The sequence below is a fragment of the Folsomia candida genome, unplaced genomic scaffold (assembly GCF_002217175.1).
Source record: "Folsomia candida strain VU population unplaced genomic scaffold, ASM221717v1 Fcan01_Sc003, whole genome shotgun sequence".
NCBI lineage: Eukaryota > Metazoa > Arthropoda > Collembola > Entomobryomorpha > Isotomidae > Folsomia > Folsomia candida.
Window position 1 is genome coordinate 13,142,007 of NW_019091195.1, and position 19,964 is coordinate 13,161,970.

At 37.1% G+C, this 19,964-nt stretch overlaps 3 protein-coding genes across 8 annotated transcripts in view; 1 reads left to right on the forward strand and 2 right to left on the reverse strand.

The window, feature by feature from the left end:
* The window catches only part of LOC110845561 (extracellular serine/threonine protein CG31145), a 47,365-nt gene extending 34,476 nt beyond the window's left edge, over positions 1-12,889 (reverse strand). For 3 of the 6 annotated variants that reach the window (XM_022092007.2, XM_022092006.2, XM_022092002.2), the window contains exon 1: positions 2,877-5,212. The gene's annotated coding sequence lies outside the window, so the exon portion shown is untranslated. Of the gene's footprint in view, positions 1-2,876; positions 5,213-12,676 lie in introns of those variants that run through there. The other 3 variants (XM_022092003.2, XM_035849762.1, XM_035849761.1) reach the window with 3 other exon arrangements.
* Positions 12,890-13,364: 475 nt separating this feature from the next.
* Positions 13,365-16,657, forward strand: LOC110846258 (U4/U6.U5 tri-snRNP-associated protein 2). The gene is made up of 8 exons (XM_022092944.2): positions 13,365-13,551; positions 13,625-13,968; positions 14,039-14,236; positions 14,312-14,490; positions 14,584-14,787; positions 15,781-15,949; positions 16,038-16,055; positions 16,149-16,657. The coding sequence occupies exons 2-8, from the start codon at positions 13,639-13,641 to the stop codon at positions 16,569-16,571; spliced, it is 1,521 nt and encodes a 506-aa protein (XP_021948636.1). The 5' UTR covers positions 13,365-13,551; positions 13,625-13,638; the 3' UTR covers positions 16,572-16,657.
* Positions 16,518-19,276, reverse strand: LOC110846257 (tRNA dimethylallyltransferase). The gene is made up of 10 exons (XM_022092943.2): positions 18,974-19,276; positions 18,843-18,883; positions 18,603-18,646; positions 18,421-18,522; positions 18,294-18,347; positions 18,169-18,208; positions 17,762-18,086; positions 17,539-17,663; positions 17,316-17,472; positions 16,518-17,232 (listed from the first exon to the last, which is right to left on the reverse strand). Exons 1-10 carry the CDS (start codon positions 19,087-19,089, stop codon positions 16,644-16,646), a joined length of 1,593 nt encoding a protein of 530 aa, XP_021948635.1. The 5' UTR covers positions 19,090-19,276; the 3' UTR covers positions 16,518-16,643.
* Between the last annotated feature and the right edge of the window lie 688 nt (positions 19,277-19,964).

Here is a 19,964-nt window from a genome sequence, read left to right on the forward strand (position 1 = left end):
CACATTCCCATATCCATTCATTTTCATGTGTGAGGTAAAATTAAATATTCACATTTCTCAGGGCTTGACTCCTGAATGAAACACCATGAATGCGAATATGTAAACCATGTTTCAAAATCTAATTGCATGTGCGACGCAGATTTAGTATACTCGAACAAATTTGTCCAAAGTTAAACTCTAACAAAGTTTTGTCGTACATTGCGAAATTCTTGTGACCTGGATTGCTTGCTTTGTACTACAGGTACCAGCATGGCAATCACAACATGAAATATGTTACATATATGTATTATGTACAAGTTTGTACGATAACCTAATAAGTAATGGGGCCGCCTCATGCTGGTGAATAGTGCCGTTTCAAAAAAGTTGCAACTTCGAATTCTAGAATCTCGTTGTTTTGTATATAAAATAAGTATAAATATGAATGTACCATGAACTCATTGCTTTCTGGAGGTTGCTCATAAATCCAAATATAACGCAGTATTGTGAACGAAGCTCAACTATGTATTTAATAAGCAGATTTAAATAACCAGTATCACCCTTTTCTGCAGTATGTACTCGTAAGTACGTACGTACGTACACAGTTGGCGATATTATATGTAAGTACGTAGATAGATAAATAAATATGTCCCAAAGGTCCGGATAAATTGTTAGTCATAAGTCTATGAATAAGGCGCATTATTATCTTCCATCTTCCATCGTCGTCAGATATTACTCGGTATTACAAGATATCATGTACAGCAAAACGCAAAAGTACAATACAATACTATTTGAGTATTTCAGCCCTCTTTAAAGCACTCAGGGTGGGATTAGAATTGAAAAACGATACGATTCTTCTGTTGCTGCTCCTTGCTACATGCACCAATTTTTCAGTCTGCACGCATGTAAATCAAAAACACTGACAATAAAACGAGAGTCAGAAGATTCTTATCAATCTGTGTGTTACCCGCATCAAAAGTGATTTATTTCGCTTGGCATTCCCCTGTGTTAGTAAACTGATCTAAATCCATGTTTCACAAGTTGTATTTAAGTCGTAATCCAGCCATAGATGAATATGATCCTGAACACAGGGAGCCTTTTCCTAATCCTTTATGAGAAAAATGGCATTCCAGTTAATCAGTGAACGTTTATTTGGTCATGAATCAGCCATATCATGTAAATGCCGTATGGTAACTCCTCGTGCAACCATTGTAATGCTGACTCTTTTCCATAGTGGTAACAGGGAGATACAATAAATATATAATTCACTCCAACATCACAAGTTTTAACATGACTATATTCATTTTAAGCACGTAAATTGTAATGTAATTGTTTTTATCTTAAAAACTGTTATAAATGAAATACCCTGTAACCGATGAAGCAATGATATGCATACGTATGCATAGCGGATTTGTGGGTTTGAAGTTAATTATGAACAATTTGTTGTCCTTTGATGGAGCGATTATATGTTACGCATTGTACATGAGTTTGTGCAGATTTAGCCATATTTAAAGTCAACAGTGAAACGGATATCCGTCCACTCGTTTAACCAATAATCTATTATTTCATACCCTAATTTGTCCTTCCTCTCTAATCAACCCAATGAAAGCTTGGCAATCAAAAGTTTCAAAACCAGCAAATTAAGTATTAACTCAGGTGGTGTACAATTTGCGTATCAACTTTGAAACTTGCGTGCAATCAAGTACGGCAAGCTTTATTTTAATCGCATTAAATTGTCATAGTTCTTTTGCCTGGCAATTACGGTGGGACATATGTCATATGGAATGTTGATCTCCGACTAATGAGCCTCTTAACACAGTTCTCTGTTAAATGTAAAATCAGACCTATTAAACGAATTTGCTTGTTCTCTACGAGCAAAGGGATGCACAAACAATGCCACTGTTTCCTTCTAATTCAGCCTATCTTTTGTGCCATCGTATTCAATACACTTCAGAGTTAGGTTAGTATTGCAGTCGTAATAAGCACACACACAATCTGTGCAAATCTAACAATAAACAGGTAAAGTCATGGGGACATGGGGGGAGGTGAGATAACTAGGATAATGGACCGGACATTTATTCCACTCGACTCGTGCGTGGAAGAATTTTTTTTAGTAAACTCAAAGGAAACAATAGAACTCTTATTCGCACTAAATCCAAGCACGTTTAGCAAAGAAAATAGGAGACGAACAAATAACGACATTACGGGCTTCAAAATGCAAAAAAATGTGGTGGTTGGAGAGAGAATGAGTTCTGATTGCTGCCTGGTACAAAAAGGAGGGGGTACAAAAAGTATTATTCGCAAACCAGGCAGTAGTAGCAGCAGGGTTATTTTATTAGATGGATATTGAAGAGTATATTCACGTATGCGAATGCACTCTGCTCAGAAGATAACAATACTTTACGCTTATGTAGCCAATTTCCATTTTCTTTAAGACAGTGCAGCAGTAAGGCAGGTGGATGGGATGTGGTGGTGGTGGACTCACTTTGCTTTCGTGGTTTGGACTATTAAATGGCAAGTTTTCAGCTCTAAACACAACACACATTTTCCTATTGTGTGATGTGGTTTGGTTGCATCGTGCGCCTACTCTACTTTTGCATATAAACATTAAACATGCACAGAATGAGCAAAATATCAGAGTATAATTTCTTGGCAGAGTCGTACGTATGTTCTTTAATTTTTATGTAGCATGTCTTGTGCAAATGGGATGAGTCACGAATAAGAGCAATAAAAGTGTAATCCTAATATTTGTCGTGATTTACTCAATTATATTTCCCGAGAGAAACGTAACAAAGAATCAATCGGCTATGGAATTGGAGCAGAAAAGAAAGAGCCATCCGATGTCGAAGTACACAATCTTAGTTTGAAGGAATTTACGATTATGAATCTTTGTGACTTACCTTTAACACTTGATTAAAGAAGAGCTCAGCTCGTGACTGGTGATGATCCATGCCGAGGGTTTAAGAAGCTGAGACATTTTCATTGTTCATATCAATTTAGGGAATCTTGCTCAATTTATTATTATCCAACTAATCCTCCAACTATTTTTCTGGGGCGTCCTTTATCAAAGTAAAATTCTTGCTGCTAAAACTATCCAATAACTCGTCGTCCGTATCAATGTTTTTCTATTTTTTCCACCATAAGCTCGAATGTCGGGGCAACTTGAGACATTTGGCGCTATATGTGGAACATATAGTATGTTGTCACTCACTCTTATGGGAAATGTCGGAGGCTCGTACAAAAAAACGATTAGGTCTAGAGAGATGCCGTAAAGTGCATTTGATACAGCTCGTAGAGTTTTAAAATGACTTTTCTCTATTTTGTGTTATCTTGAACCGTTTTCAAGAAATTCAATAAAAACCGATTTTTCGGTTTCGAAATCGTAAATGCTTCACTGAATGAATTGGGTACATAGCACATGGTTGCATGCAACAGCAAATATGTTCACAATCGCTTTATCTACAATATTTACTCGAAAATTTTTTCGAAATAACGCTATGCCGAAGCGGTAAGTTCAAATTTCCGAAAAATTTTGCAATTTCGGCTACCAATTTCTCCACTGAGCTACAGCCTAGACGATACATTTTGGTAACCTAAACTAAACGGGATCGTATTGGGGAAGGTCCCGGCTAGTGCCCTCGACTGATTGACTTTTTCGAAATAAGCCTTGGTTTTTAAGATATGGCGCGATTTCTAAAATTAAAATCCATAACTCATATTTGGTATGAAAAAATAGAAATTTTCAGCGGTTTTGCCGCATAGCTTGTACTTAGTACTTAGTTGATTATGAATTCTTGTCAGGAAGGAATGATAAAAATGTAATATAAATTTTTCTCCCTATGCACGTCAGAGGAAGTCCAATTTTTGCTAGAACAATCACATGATATAATATAATGTGGCTTTATATGAAAACAAGGAGAGACAGAATTTGTTCGGGTAGAAAATCTTCACATTTCGATTTCCAATAATTCTCAGGATGTTACGCAATCTATTTTAAAATCATCTTCATCTTTTGCACACAAAAAGGATGCAATCAGATCGTTGTGTTTAGAGTTCAAGTATTTTTTAAGAGTTCACCTTAACTTAACTTGATTGAACTTGGCTTGTTTTTCTTCCTGGTCGGTTTCCAGGAAGCTTAAACGAACAATGAAACTTTTGCTAGTTTGTGTTCGTCGTGAGCATATCTGTCTCTGACACGGTTTTACATGCCAAACACCAATTAATCAATCAATTGATAACTCGGTTTAACGGTGTCACTCAACTAACCATCTTATTACATGTGCTGACTTTAAGTGCTACATACGACCATTTACTGTTATTACACTTCTTGAAATTAAACTCGCAACTTATTCTTCACCAAATTGCCGCACACGATAAAATCCGAATCCATGTGATATGGTGCAAATAAATGAATTGATGAACCGCAAGGCAACAGACCCCACGGTTGGTCGTCTGCCGATATCTGTGAGTGATTATGACAAGAGTATTAAAGGATTGTGCGAGTTGGAGTAGTGTATTTAATATACGTACGTAAGTTGTCGTTCGTGTTACACATAAGATTAGTATTATTTGTCCAGCTCGGTTTTTATACGACCACACTCATCACTTTTTCTACGTATGTATCTAAGTACGTATCTGAATACAGTCGACGGTAGTAATAAGTGCATGGATGGATGAATGATGCAAATGGTTCGGTTCAGAAGAGAGTTGAACTCTCTGCACTGATTTGTTCACTCACTTGTTCTTTAAAACTGCGTCACGTCCCAACTTCCAAATTAAATGAGCAAATAAGCAAACAACACACACAGCTTTGCTTGAATTGGTTCAAGTTGGACTAATGTCTCACATCACACACTGGCTGCGAATGCTAGAGCTCTAATATTTATTTACTCCTCTTCACAAGTTGCAGAAAAAGTAAGTAATGTCAGGGTAGCTGGGCTGGGTGAGGACGCTGATGATTTGATAAATTCCCCAAAACAACATGCCATGTGCAATTGGATGATGTTTGATTAAAAATAAGAACCAGTTCTGCAGTGGATCGTCTTCTCCACACAGAACAAGAACAAAACGCTACAACCTCTACAACTATGCACTAGTCCCCCAGTCGGTAAAGTAATTTGCAACAAACGATGTTTTATGTAAAGGAAAATGTATTCTTCTGGGGGCTAGCCGTTCTCTCTCTCTCGCGTGAATTCGAGACCACTCTTCCCCACGGTTGTAAAGAGCTGACTGACTGCAAACGGGCTGAATTGACACCGTACATATACAGACGAAGAATAGCGACTACTCTGAGACTGCTGAGACTGTAAAAAGAGAGAGAACTTGCGAGTGAATATCCACCTTCTTGGTTACGTTCCATCCTCCTCTTCGCCAAGTTCTTTAACCAAACGAGATTTGGTTCTTGTTTCAAAACCTGCTCTCGGCTTCTTCTCGCTGGTATTAAGCAATGGATGGACGCCTATGCGTATATGGCCCCTGCTGCTCCTCACTACATATCACCACCACCACGGTTGGCATTCTTTTAGCAAATAAATATGAGGTAACTTGACTTTGCAGTTTTGAATTAGATGAAGATGGCAAGATACAAAAAACATACCAACCAAGCGACGACGAACGACTAATGTTTGGTTGCAGTCTCATCGTCACTACCGTCAACCGTCTCTTTTCGTATACATTTATCATTGGGCAACGAAGACTTGCAATAATTCAGCTTGCACAGGAATGTGCCAATTTATACAGTTTTAATTGTTAAGCATATCGTTCGGGGACATTTTTTGGTAAAACTGTCAGAAACTGTAGTGGTGTTATTAACCAGCAAGTGATAAGTATTTGACGTTTAGTAACTCACAATTCCCTCTTGTGTTAATTGTTAGTTAGGCTGGTGTGAAAAAGTGCAATTATTTTCTTAAATTTTTACGTCCAGTTTATGCTCTTTTGAAACTCACATACTTATCAGATGGCTTGTCAATGACAGACATTCGCATAAAAATCTAGATTCACCTGCAAAGACGTGTGATCTTAATAAACGCCACAAAATCTTGAAAGACGCAGGCATAGCATTATTGTGGAAACCGGTATTGCATTTTTTGCGATCAGGTTGGGAGAACTGAACCATGGTCCACGTCACAAGATTTGACGCAGAGGCATGTGGATGCATGCAACATGTACATACTCGTTATTTTGTACGCGTCCTGTAAAAACTCGAGATTATTATTATTATTATTGTAGAGTCTAGTGAATCTTGAAGATGATTAAATATCTATCTAGCACCAGAACCAGAGGCACCTGAGATGGGTCTGGAATGCGTGAGAGGAAGAAACTGACAAAGAATTTTAGTTTTTGTCATATTTCAAAATAAACAGATATTCATACTTAAAAATTTGTTAGCTTATTTTGCTTCCTTTTGTAAGCCAGACTGCAATGCAACTTTTAGAACCTGCAAACATAAATCCAATGAACTTAAGACACGGTCCAGTGAACCAAGATCTCAACTTTGTAAATATATTATGCGGTTATACATATCATCTGCAGTTATACACACCCACTTGTAAATATTTTACGGAAGCTGGGCCACGAAGAGATATTGAAAACGGGGAATTTTAAGTGCGAGATGATAATAATTATGATGCACAGATGGCTACAAGTGTGCACAGATCAACACTTTCCAACTTACCAACAAACATATATTACAAACTTATGATTGCAAAATTCCTTCGTAATAACTGCAAAGTAGAATAAATCATTTTACGGTGAATATCAGCTCAATGGTAACCAATTTGTAGAATCTGTATCTCCTCAAGTTTAAAGAATCCAATATTACTCATAGTCAAAAGCAACTCACATGTACAACTATGCAACTATATTTATTATGCATCTGAATATTGCTAAATTAAAATTATATAATAATATGTGTCATCCAACCGAAAATTGAATAGCACATTTATGAATATTACTTTTCCATGAAACATTTCCATGTTTCAGTTTCTAAATCGTCATTTGTCGAACTTTTCATGAAAAATTAATTCGCATTTACTTTGCGTTCCGCTCATCCATACTTGAGAGAGAATTGCACTTTTCTCCGTTTTCTTTGGAAACTTTGTTAGTGTGGATTCTGGTGTAAAATCGTGACTTCTCATTTTCCATTCCACTCCAGCGTTATCAACTCAAACGTGACCTGATTCGTAAATTTTATTAAAATTTAACACCACCTCTAACAGCCCCTTCACTCCAATAACTATTCTATTTCGTTTAAATTTCAGTCTAAAACGTTATCCAACGAATCGCTTCAACACTTTCAAAGTAATCCAACTGCACCAGATTCTTACAAGTTGGAATCTTACCAATTATAGCCACCCTGAGTGTCTTACTCCAATGTATCCGAATTTTTAAAGTAGAACTACCATTTACCATGTTTATCAAAACATTATAGTCAAGTAGACTTTATTTTAAATATATTGAGACCACAACTTAACTTTTCTAAGGAATTGTAATTAGTCTGTTAAGCTCGTCAGGCGTTGCCGCTTTTGAATATCCCAATTTTACTTTTAAGCAGGCAGTGTAGTAGATTAGGGCCCTACAAGCGTGAATACATATACAAAGGCTCTTCACTTTATGCTTTTATGATTTGGATCAAATGCGTATTTACATATCATTACCTATATGAATACCACATCACTCAGCTACCAGGATTCCAATCACTTTTGCTTTCCATCTTTTCAGCCTTCCTCCTCATCCATCTTGAGCTTCAAAATATCCATCCACAAGCTCATGCTCACTTTCATAGTCACAAAGAAACACTTTGCATTATGGAATACGACATTGAAATTCAATTTGAGCAAGAAGCGGATCTGCAAAATCCGCAAGGAATGGAATTAGTGTGATCAATATCTTTCAGATGAATTTGTTGTTGTTTTTTTACTGACACGCTTGACACAACACAAATTGACGATTTCACTATCAGACAAGGACTGCTCTAAATCTAATTTTCCAAAAACTCCATAGACATTTTCCCTACTTTGGTTTTCCCATTTATTATATATGTAAGTAGAAATTGAAAAATCGTGCCTATCAAGTAATATGTATATAGGACGTCAGCGCTCGTACATACAGATGTAAGTAGTTGCTCATTCTAAATATCTGCTTTGAACAGGCTCTGCTTCGAACTTCCATTTGAATCTCATGTTCTGAAGTACATTTTTAGCAATATTTTTGCACACTTCTTCATAATTCATGTAAACTTCTACCACTATTCTGCCATTAGTTGACAAGCGTGTTTCAAACGACACTTAAAGAGAAAAATATTACAGTTCGTCCCAGTTGCAGTCGAACTTCTGTTTGCATTGAAAACTCAATTTATTACTCGATCGATTGAACACACTGCTGCAAACTCTTCGGCCAACACTAAATTTTGTTGGAGAGAATAATGGGTCGGCTGCCTTTTAACTGGAGATTATGTAGGTGTGGTGCCTAATGCATGTAGTGATGCTGATGGTGAATTCGCAGCAGTAAATATCCAGCGTAGAATAGGAAACTTTAACTGTATCCTCAGATGACAAAGGGCACACATGGCAGATTCGCATATTAATGGGGCAATAAATCTCCAAGAAAAATATGCATTTGATTTGTGGCTCAAATTCAAACAACTTTATTTTCTACACTCTCTTAGCATATTGTTCAACTGTCCCCTCTGTTGTACATGGTTCTGGTAGTGCTGGGGTCATTAGCTGAGTGGGTGGAGGGTGACTGAGTGCAGACAAAAGTTAATTATGCACAACTAATCACGAGGACCAATCCTAAATTAGTTGTTAAATTAAATTACAAATATTCTCCTGCCTGTAGAGCGACTTGCATCCCCTCACCATTCTTGGGTTCTCCAAATGCAATCTACAATTTTATAGCAATATGGTGATCAAAAATCATCACGCAGTAAAATATATCATTAATTAATATCTATTTTTATAATTTTGATCTCTAATATGGGAATAATATGTATGTTAAAGAGTAATTTATGCAGACGTAAGTATGCCTAAGTTGAGTTTAAATTGTAGCTCAATAATAAGTATTTCATGAACAAATCATGGCCCTTACGAATGGTCACCAGTAAATTTTCAAACTGTGTCCGTATGCATATTTTGTCTGTATGAGCAGAAAGTTTTTTTTTAAATGAACAAGAATTCACCTCACGTATTGCATCAATTCCAATATTTGTACGGAATAATGTCGTTCAGAATCCATAATTCTAATTACCCGAGATAACATGCGCAAGAAGAACTTATGTATTCGTCTCACCCCGTAGATTTCTGAACTCCGAATACCTTAACATGCAGCAACATTTGCATACACCACTCGTCTGGACAATTGAGATATATATTTTTGTAAACTCATCTTGAAATAGTTTTTTAAAGAAAGTACAGGGAAGGGCAAAGAAGGCGACAGGAAAAACATGTTTGGAGATCCAAACTTCTTGAGCATTCTTCTCATGTGCCGATCTTAAAGGGAAGCCATTTTCAAGCAGGAGCACAGAAAAATTCCGATGCTCAAGTGCGAGCGAATAAGGTACTGGCTGACAAAAGTCGACCATAAGCTCGTGTCTCTGACAGCATAAAATCACGTCTCGTAAGAATCCATTGAAATGGTTCTGAGAATACTGAAGAATCCTTGTCAGCCATTTTTATTTCAATTCTTATTACAAAAGTCTACTGCTACTGCCCTTCAGTCTGATAAGAAAGAGTGCTTGAGTGAAAGTAAGTAGTTGGCCCATTCGGAGGATAATATTCAAGATATGGAAAAGTATACAAAAAGGATACAAAAAGGATACAAAAAACTCAAACAAAAAGGAGAGTGCAACTACAAATTCATACAGGAGGCAGGCACACGGTTTAGCAGAGATTGATGATGCGAAACTTCTAGTAATTTGGATGCGCTAAACAAAATGAATTCCTTTATCCTGATCTTTCCTAGCTGTAAATAACCCCGCAAACAATCTCACTGTCAAGAGGAGTGAAAAGGTAGGGAGGTGGTTGGTAGGTAGTTAGGTGCCTATGAGGTTATCTTTTTAGCGGTGTGGTAACATTTCCAGTACGTGACAATATCGCGAGCAAACAAAACATAAAATATTACACTGGAAATTTTCCCATGCAATTGCACGAGCCTGAATATATATCGGCCCTTCATCGTCGTATCCTCCGTGCTCCAGCCGTTCGTACAGACGAGCAGTTTTCACTTCAATCTCATAAATTTTGATTCGATAGACACATTCCATTAAGCGCTAAGTCCCTGTCAACAATGTAATGCGGCAACAGCGACGACGGTGAAATGGAGGAAATGGGGAAGCAGCAGAAGCCAACCAACAATATTGGGCACACAAACAGCGTCTCGTTACTTGCCGTACTTTTCACATATTTCATTCAATATAAGCTGCAACAAGGCTTACAAACACATAGTTTTCTGCGACTCAAAGTTTGTCCTTCTTTCTACCACCCAAAAACTCACAACTAATTTTGTAGGGAGGCAAGCGAGATGCAAATAGTTTTTCTTTCTGGCTCAGCAAAAGTGGTACTTGGTTTGTTCAATAGTATTTCTGTTGACCCAAGATTGTTTGGTTCAAACTATAATTATTACACGAGTTAATATTTGTTCAGTCCTTCCAACCTAACCAACTGAAAATATTATCTTGACGGTATTAATTTGACACATTGAGGGAAATTGTTACTCTACACTAAAAAGTGAAAGTCAATTAATAAGCATGCACATGAAAAAGGTTGTTGAGTTTTGACAAAGGCTGCGGCAGGTGTGACAAGAACAATATAAACATTCTGCTTGCTAGAAAGACGAATTGGAGCACCTTCTTATTTATGGCGGACATCATCTTTAATGGTTTGATGCGGTGAGAAAATGAGGACAAAAGTATGATTACACAGGCAAAAGGAAGTAAAAAGACAAACATAATAAGGAAGGTACAAACATATTTCGTTTTATAAGTAATATTAGCCGCAGGCGAGCATCAAGTACACAAGAATAATATCTTCTTCCCAGAAGCTCCCAATAGTCCAGCAACATCAATAATATTGATAAAACTTAAAGTAGACCAAGTCCGAGACATCGCTTGGCAAGATATGTTTTACGAATTCAAAGGTTCATCCAAGAAGGTCTGAGAAGGAGTTCTTTGCGAATGTGATATCAGTCGTTAAGTTGGAGTAAGAGAGAGAAATGTGGAATAAGTCAAGTCAAAGGGTGCAAGACTTTGGTGTGGAGGGGTTTCCTCCTCAAGTGCTGGTGTAATGACAGGAAATGACTGTGAAAGTATTCCCTCCAGCTCGGCTCCTTCACAAACAAACTTTCTCCATCCGAGAGCAACCACCAACAAAGCCGCCACGAAAAACTTCAAAACTTGTGTCAAATAAATGGAATACTTTTCATACAAGAAGAAGAAGGAAAAGTGTTTGTAAGGAGATGGTTGCCTCTAAACTAAACTTTGTTGAGGTTTGAAACCGCAAGATACATGTATACGTCAGCCTATCTCACATTATTGTCTGCTGCGCGTTTGTATGTATATGCGAAACACAAACCACTCGGAAGAAGACGAATAAACATTTTCTTGAAGCATTTAGGACATGACCAAGATAATGAAAATGACTTTCCTTGCTTACATTTTCAAATTGAGAACCACAAAAGCTACCCAAGTTGAAAATTAAAGCAGTGAAAGTTCAGATTTTGAGGCTTTTAGCTATTCACAATTTTTCACTAATGGTAGCACAAACACTTACAGAACACCACGAAACGAATTGGCAAGATAAATAGCGCGCATTCATACTGTTTGCAATTTATACGAATTTACTAGTAAGTAGTAAGTGGAATTATTACATGCTCAATGTTTAATACTGCTTAACCGCATAATTATAAGGAAATACAGACAAACTGTGGTTCGTTTTCTTGCCCAGAACCTGAGATATTTAGTCCTAATTTATGACAACGAGCAGCGACTTCTGACAAAGATCTGATGTTGCATGTGTGTATGTATATGACAATGTTAGCTCACCACAACTCAATTTTCTTGCATGTACATACACTTTTCTGCTCATCCCAGCAACTTCTTATTACTATCAAGATTCCAGCTTACGACTCATTCCAGGCTTAATGACTATCTCCGCTTTTTACATCCAATTTCTAATCCACGTCGTTGTCGCTCCTTGCAATTTCTCCACTTTCTTTCTTTCCGCGCTGTACAGGTTTCTTATTTCCTTCGGCTTTTATGACTATAACATCACAGCCTTCAGCAACAAATTATTCAGAGGCACTTGCAAATTGTAATTTCATTAAACAAATTCAAAGACCATGTCGACTAATCTGATTATTTACTACATTTACATCGTTCCACTTCTGATGAGAGGAATATATGGAGCCAAGAGCTAGCAAGATGCTGCTGACTTGTGCATACTTATACTTGAAGAAGACGGCGTGTACAAATAATCAAATTTTGTGAAAGTAAGCAAAAAGATAAAAAAAACCGTAAAGAATTTAAATTAAACCCGTGGCCCTGAAATTACATCCTAAATCTAATTTATCCACTCTAATTTTGCTTTAAAAATGCCTTTACATATTTTACATTCGCATTCTTCTCATGTGCTGCTATTGGGTTACTCTGCATCATCATATTAGACGAACAATAATTCTAACAAGGACATAAACTTGATTTTCTTACCTCAGATGCGAGAAACCTCTTCTGGTGTCTTTCATCATCTTCGTTGTTTTTTGAAATTTTACTGACATGGCGAATATTATAATACATAGAATAGGCTTCTCATTTAATTTAATTTCATGAGCAAAGTCTCACATTATTTTCATGCTGTACAACTCTACACTTACTGCAACCCTTAGTCAACGGCGCATGACGTTAGTTGACTCTTGTTCATGTTTACAAACTTACATGTTAATGAGCAAATTCTGAGATTTCAAAAATTGAGTGTGCTGATCCTGAGTGATACTTGTATTAATTGTATAGATTTATATCAAGTAAGGTTATGAATATATGTAATAACTCGTCGTATCCACATAACATACGATGCAAAATACCTAAATGTAGCAGATTCATTGTAAATTGAAAGTCACAGGATGGAAAGTGAGTGGAGTGGAAATTGTGGATACTTTCACTTGATGTGACCACTTTCTCTTGACTTTCTCCTTCCATTTGGTGGCTAAACTGCACCAATTGTTCCATGCTGAGAGATGTGGAGCCAAAATGTGGTCGCACGTAGGTGGCTGGAAAAGACGAGGGTGGGTGTGGACGAGGGGGCTGTCCTGGGACGGAGAAAGCGACCACTTTCACCTGATGGGCGCCTTTGGTGGGCAAAGTTTAAAAAATGCAAGTCGAGACACCACTCTATGACAGATCTCCACTCCAGCGCCCAACTCAACTAATGCCGCATCCAGCGCATAATAATCTTGCATTTGTATTTATTTGTGACGTTTGACAAAAATTCAATTTCAATTCAATCGAATATCTGATTATTTGTTAACGTTGAAAGAAAACAAGTTATCCCATCACTTTGTCGACGTTCTGGTGTGGATATATTATTGGTAAGCTTTATCAGGTTTTCATACGAAAACTTTATGGAAAAAGCACATTTAAGTAAGATGTAATGTATTTCAGATTTTGTGGGAACAATGTCAGACTCGAGCGATAGTGATACGAAACCCCCAGTCGCCAAGAAGATCAAGGTGGAAGGCGGCTCTGGCGACGTAAAGCCTGAAGTTAATGGAAATGGAGCGAGTGTGGCGTTAACTTCGATTAAATCAGAACCATATTCTGATGATGAGGAGGATATCAAAGTTCGTCCTGTTCGGAAAAATGAGGACACTTCGTTGTCACGAATGTGTCCCTATTTAGATACAATTGATAGAGCAGTGCTAGATTTTGATTTCGAAAAGCTGTGCTCCGTCTCATTGTCCAGAATTAATGTATATGGGTGTTTAGTGTGTGGGAAGTATTTTCAGGTGTGTGCATAAGTTAAAATGTTAACTGGAAACTGTACTGATAATTAATTTGATGTATATTGTCTTCTAGGGACGGGGTGCATCAACACACGCTTATACCCATAGTGTGGCCGAAAATCATCATGTCTATCTGAATTTGCATACGCTCAAATTCTACTGCCTCCCTGATAACTATGAAGTAATAGATTCAGCTTTAGATGACATCAAATATTTATTGAATCCCACATTTTCAGAAACTCAAATTAAAATGTTGAATGAAAATGCAAAGGTGAGAGATTGGTTTGTGCTATAATATATTTATTAACGGTATTTATACATATAGACCTCAATGTATTATACGTAGGAATCCAGAACTATTGATGGAACAATGTACCTTCCGGGTATTGTGGGGCTGAATAATATTAAGGCTAATGATTACTGCAATGTGGTGTTACAATCCCTTTGCCATGTCAAACCACTTCGAGATTACTTTCTGCGTGAAGAAAAGTATGCAGATATAAAAAGGCCTCCAGGTGACGTAAAGTGAGTAATTATTATTTTCTCATTCGTTATCATTTATACTTGGTTCTGGTTAATGTTGAAAGTATAATTAACTACAAAATTTGTGATTTGCAGTTTTCTGATTGTCCAAAGATTTGGAGAGTTAATGCGAAAACTGTGGAACCCCCGAAATTTTAAAGCTCATGTCAGTCCTCATGAGATGCTGCAGGCGGTTGTTCTCTGTTCCAAGAAGCAATTTCAAATCACGGAACAAGGAGATCCTGTCATGTTTCTGAGCTGGTTTCTCAATGCCATGCACAAGGCATTAAACGGAACAAAGTAAGGCGATTAATTAATGTCGCATATAAACGACTGATCTCGGTAGACAATACAAATTTTTAGCCCGAGTCAGGGCTTATGGAACCGTCATGTCCGTCCGTCTGTCTGTCTGTCCGTCCGGCACGATAGAGCCAAAACGGCTGAACCGATTGACTTGAAATTTTTACCACATGCATATTGGACAAAATTAGGAAACGAGTTCGAAGATGGGCGAAATCGGTCCAGTGATTGACCGGTGGGGGTCATCGGAGTAGGTGGGGTCTTATGCACCAAAATTTCAAAATTGTCGTAGAAAGCTGAAATTTGGCACAGAGGTTGCTAATGGCTCCTACTAGATAAAAATGACTTCAAGTTGGAAAAATTTTCATCTTGAGCGACCCTATGGGGTGACCCATACCGATTTTTAAAAACCATCATATCGAACTGAAATTTGGTGGAGAGGTTGCTTATGGGGTTTAATGAAAGAATATGATATGATATTGGTAAAATTGTTATCAGGAGCGACCCTATGGGGTGACCCATACCGATTTTTAGAAATTGCTTTAAAAAGATGGAATCCGGCACAATGATACTTAATGGCTTCTAATTAAAGAATATGAAGTTAAAAGTGAGCAAAGTGCAACCAGAGTGACCCTATCGGGTGACCCATACTGATTTTTCAAAATCGTTATATTGAGCTGAAATTTGATATGGAGGCTGAAAAAGTGAAAACCACTGTTGGATAGCACATGCATACAGCTTAGAACTTCATGATGTTAAAGAAGCCCACTGGTCATGGTGGTCAAGGCACATGATTTGTAACTAATTCAAAAATTTGGTACCAAATAGTAGAAACTATCTAACAAACTTTTAACCATCCACAACACGGAAGTTGGTGATATTATGTCGGTCGGAAAAAAATTAGAAGTGGGCTCTGACTTATTGATTCAGGGACTATGTCCCTGACTCGGGCTATATGGAGTCTGCACTGTAGGTTTTATATTTTTATAATAGGAAGCGGAACAGCTCTATCATAAACAAAACATTCATGGGAAGTATGAAAGTGTTCACAAAGAAAATTGAGGACAAAGATGTGCTTTCCGAGGAAGAGTCCGAAGAAACGACATTTCTTTACCTAACATGTGACCTTCCTCCAACACCTCTTTTCAAGAATGAACTGATGGTATTTTTTATATTTTATTTCCTAAGCTCCTACTGAAATGAACCACTAATAATTGTCAATGCTTCTTCTTTTTTTGTGTCCATTCTAGGAAAACATCATTCCTCAAGTAAAAGACTTTATTGATTTATTAACTAATTAATGAACTTAAGGTGTAACTCAATGCGAGTAGTATTAGTAATCATGACGTTTATCTCTCTAGGTGAATTTGTACACACTCCTCAGCAAGTTTAATGGAATCAATGAACGTGAATATAAAACTTACAAAGATAACTTTCTCAAGCGATATGAAGTGACTTCTCTACCACCATTTCTGATCTTGTACATTCAGCGGTTCACTAAAAATACATTCTTTGTGGAGAAAAATCCTACAATTGTCAACTTTCCAATAACTGGGGTGGACATTGGTGAAGCTTTCAACATTGGATCAGCATGTTATGATTTAATTGCAAACATTGTACACGAAGGTCAACACAGGGGTGGAACCTGGAGGATGCAAATGTTTCATAAAGCAACAAATACTTGGTACGAATTGCAAGATTTGCATGTGAAAGAAATTTTACCACAGATGTTGACATTGACAGAACCTTATATTCAAATTTATCAAAAAAGTGACTTAAAATAGTTTTATTACTTGGTACATAACAAAAATATTTGTAAATACACACATTCTATATAAATAATAGTAAATGTGTATTCATGCTGAAGAAACTACCGTTTTACTCGAATCATTATTTTCTTGCACCTCTGGTTTTAAGTTATTAGGATGAATTTTTCCAACAACTGCTTCTGCAGCAGATTTCTTTTTCAGCATTTTTCTATGTTTTATGGACTTCATGTGAGCAAACCACTGCATTTTGCCTATAAAAACTCGATTATCACAAGTTTCGCAAACTCTAGCCACCACATCTTCATCAATGTCACATTTTCCGACAACTAGTCTCTCTTTTAATAAGGGAAAATCTAACTTGTTTTCTAGATAAGCCTCAATGATATCAACTGCAGGGGCAAATACATTCTTCTCCCAATTGTCTTGATCAACAAGATTTCCGTTAATACTGTAAACAGGAGGCACTTCTCGGCGGTGAGGCAGAATGAAACGTTGGTTCACCCATTTCAATTGTTTCCTTGCATATTGTCTTGTGACTATTTTAAGGCGTGTGATTCCTTCCTCAAATTTTGCAATACCTACGGAGCTATTCCTTTCATGGGATTCCAGTTGAAAATATGCGTGAAATTCTTTAAAACCAATGGACTGAAGAATTCCTTCTTCGTAGTTGAGATTGCTGCAAAAGAACAGTACACTTAATGTCACATCATTATAAATAACACCATTAAATGCGACAAGTGTATTCATACAACTAATTACCAATTTTCTTTTCTAAGAAGGTCAATGTACGAATTCAATTCTTGCTTCAACCCCAATGAAACCATATTATCAACTCTATCTTCGATTCGCTTTTGCAATATATCTTTGTCAGCTTGAATCCACAGACAGATAGCCTCAGGGAATCTTAATGGCCCACCTTTATTCAAACCAACAATTTTGAAGTGGTAAAACATGAATACATGAGCAGATTTATACAAATTACCTAATGCTCTGTTTGCTGATGGATTTATGCAATCTCCGTCAGGATCTTCACATTCCAAGGGAGAACATTGTTGTGCAATTAATTGGCTATGTTTCCTGCCAGTTTGAAATCTAACCTGAAGAGACGTAATAAGAAGAAACAGATTAGTTAGCAAGGCTTTTTATCCATATCTGGATTATCCAATAAAATTGTCAAAATAATTTATAAATCATTGTACACTTATCTGATAACTTTTCTCCTATCATTCGGATGCAATCTGTTGGCCCTTTCCGAGTCGACCAATTGCAACGCAGAGTAAATTTCTTGATTGCTCCAAGATTTGATATCTACTTCTTCTACACGACCATGATTTGAGTAAAACTGACGGATAATTGGATTGTTCAGAGTTTCGCTATCCACATTTTCTGAATTATGTTCATCTTCATCATGATGAGTATCTTGTGATTTTCGTTTTCTAGGATTATCTGGGGCTTGTACAAGACCTTTATGTTTTTCAGCAATAAGAATTTCCCAAAGTAAACTTTCAATGTAGTAATTTGTTCCCCCCACTATGAAACAGTTCAATGATCAACGTTTACGATTAATCAATACATAATTATATGTTAAGGAATTAATAGATAACTTGCTTACCTATGAAGGGAATCTTTCCAGCTTTCAAAATATTGTCCACCTTTATAATGTAAGCATAATTATTAATTAATTACAATAATTAATTATATAGAACGTAATTTTCCTCATAGGTTGAATATGCATACCAGCGGTAACGCTTGGTCACGGAAATGGACAACATCAAACTTTTCCTTCCTGTCCTGCAACAGAAGATGACCAATTAACAAGAGTTGACCCTCGAGTCAAGCCGCTCAAGATTTCAAAATCACAAACCTTCATAATTAAGGGAGAAACAATTCCAATCATGTGGTGGGGCACGCCTCGCATTTCCTCAGGCGTTGCTTTATTTGTCAGAATGTCAAGTCCTTTGTATACCTATATAGACAGGTCATTGTGTATTCTGTTTTAAAAGATTAGGAAACAATATTGTTATTTATTTGAAAATTAACTAATACCTGCATCGAGTCTGCGGAAATAACTTCTCCCCCATAATGACTTGCTGCCATTCAAAAAAGCATCATTTTATTATTTAGTATTATACAATTGCAAGACAAACAGTTTAGTAATAATGGAAAATTTAAATAGTATAAGTGACGGGAAATTATGGGACAGGATACGAGAGGCAACACAAAAAACCAGATAAACAATGATACTATCAAGTTAACTATTGTTTCAATAAAAATTGAAATACATACCAAGATCGATGGCTAGCTTGCTCTTTCCAGTAGCAGTTGATCTAAATACACACAATTAGAAGCAATAAATGTTAAAATTAAAATTAATTTAAAATTATTGATCATTTTCAAACTTATTGCTGCTGTCTTACCCGAGAACTACAACAACCGGAAGTTGCCTCGCTTTCTGAGGAGAAGAAGAAGGTAACAGGAACGACATTAGTTTAGAAATGGGATTTCTAAGACCAAGCTTGCTCCAAATCCACATACAGAAAATTTAAACAAACTTTCCGATACTTCCGAAGAAGAGAGATGTTATTCAATCCAAAATCAAATAATTCAACAATTAAAAATTAGCATAGGACGTCACGAAATAAAAATAAAACGTGATTTTGGAATAACTTGTAATTAGTTTATTTAGCTCGATGCGGCAGCCCGCACTAACAAACTGCAATGGTGAATGCACGGAGTCCAAAATGGCCATTTTTTTGTTCAAAATTTGTAAGGAGCAAATCCTATCATATATATATATATTCTTGACCAAGGTGACCTAAGGAATGCGCCTAATTTTTTTTGTGAGGTCACACCCCCTGGGGGGCGAACCACCCCCCCTGTGGGGGGAAGTTGAGACTGACCCCTGAATATTGTTAAGCAACTATCGCTGATGTCACCTGCCAAATTTCAGAATTTTAGCCCTCATAGTTCGGGTGATTTATGCATTTGAAGGTTGTAAAACAGGCGTTTTAGGGCTTTTTCGACCACACCCCCTACCCTAAGTGGGACGCATGGGGAAGTGAACTTGGTGCTGTCTGATTTACCCCCTCGAGTACTACATAATCCTACAAAGGTTCCTTGGAATCGAGCGGGATGCTCTAGATATTTCATGCCGAAATCGTCCACCATTTTTTCAACATTTCCCATAACATTATTTGCCTAAGTTTGAAAACTTGCTTTGGACGATTTCGGCATGAAATATCTAGAGCATCCCGCTCGATTCCAAGGAACCTTTGTAGGATTATGTAGTACTCGAGGGGGTAAATCAGACAGCACCAAGTTCACTTCCCCATGCGTCCCACTTAGGGTAGGGGGTGTGGTCGAAAAAGCCCTAAAACGCCTGTTTTACAACCTTCAAATGCATAAATC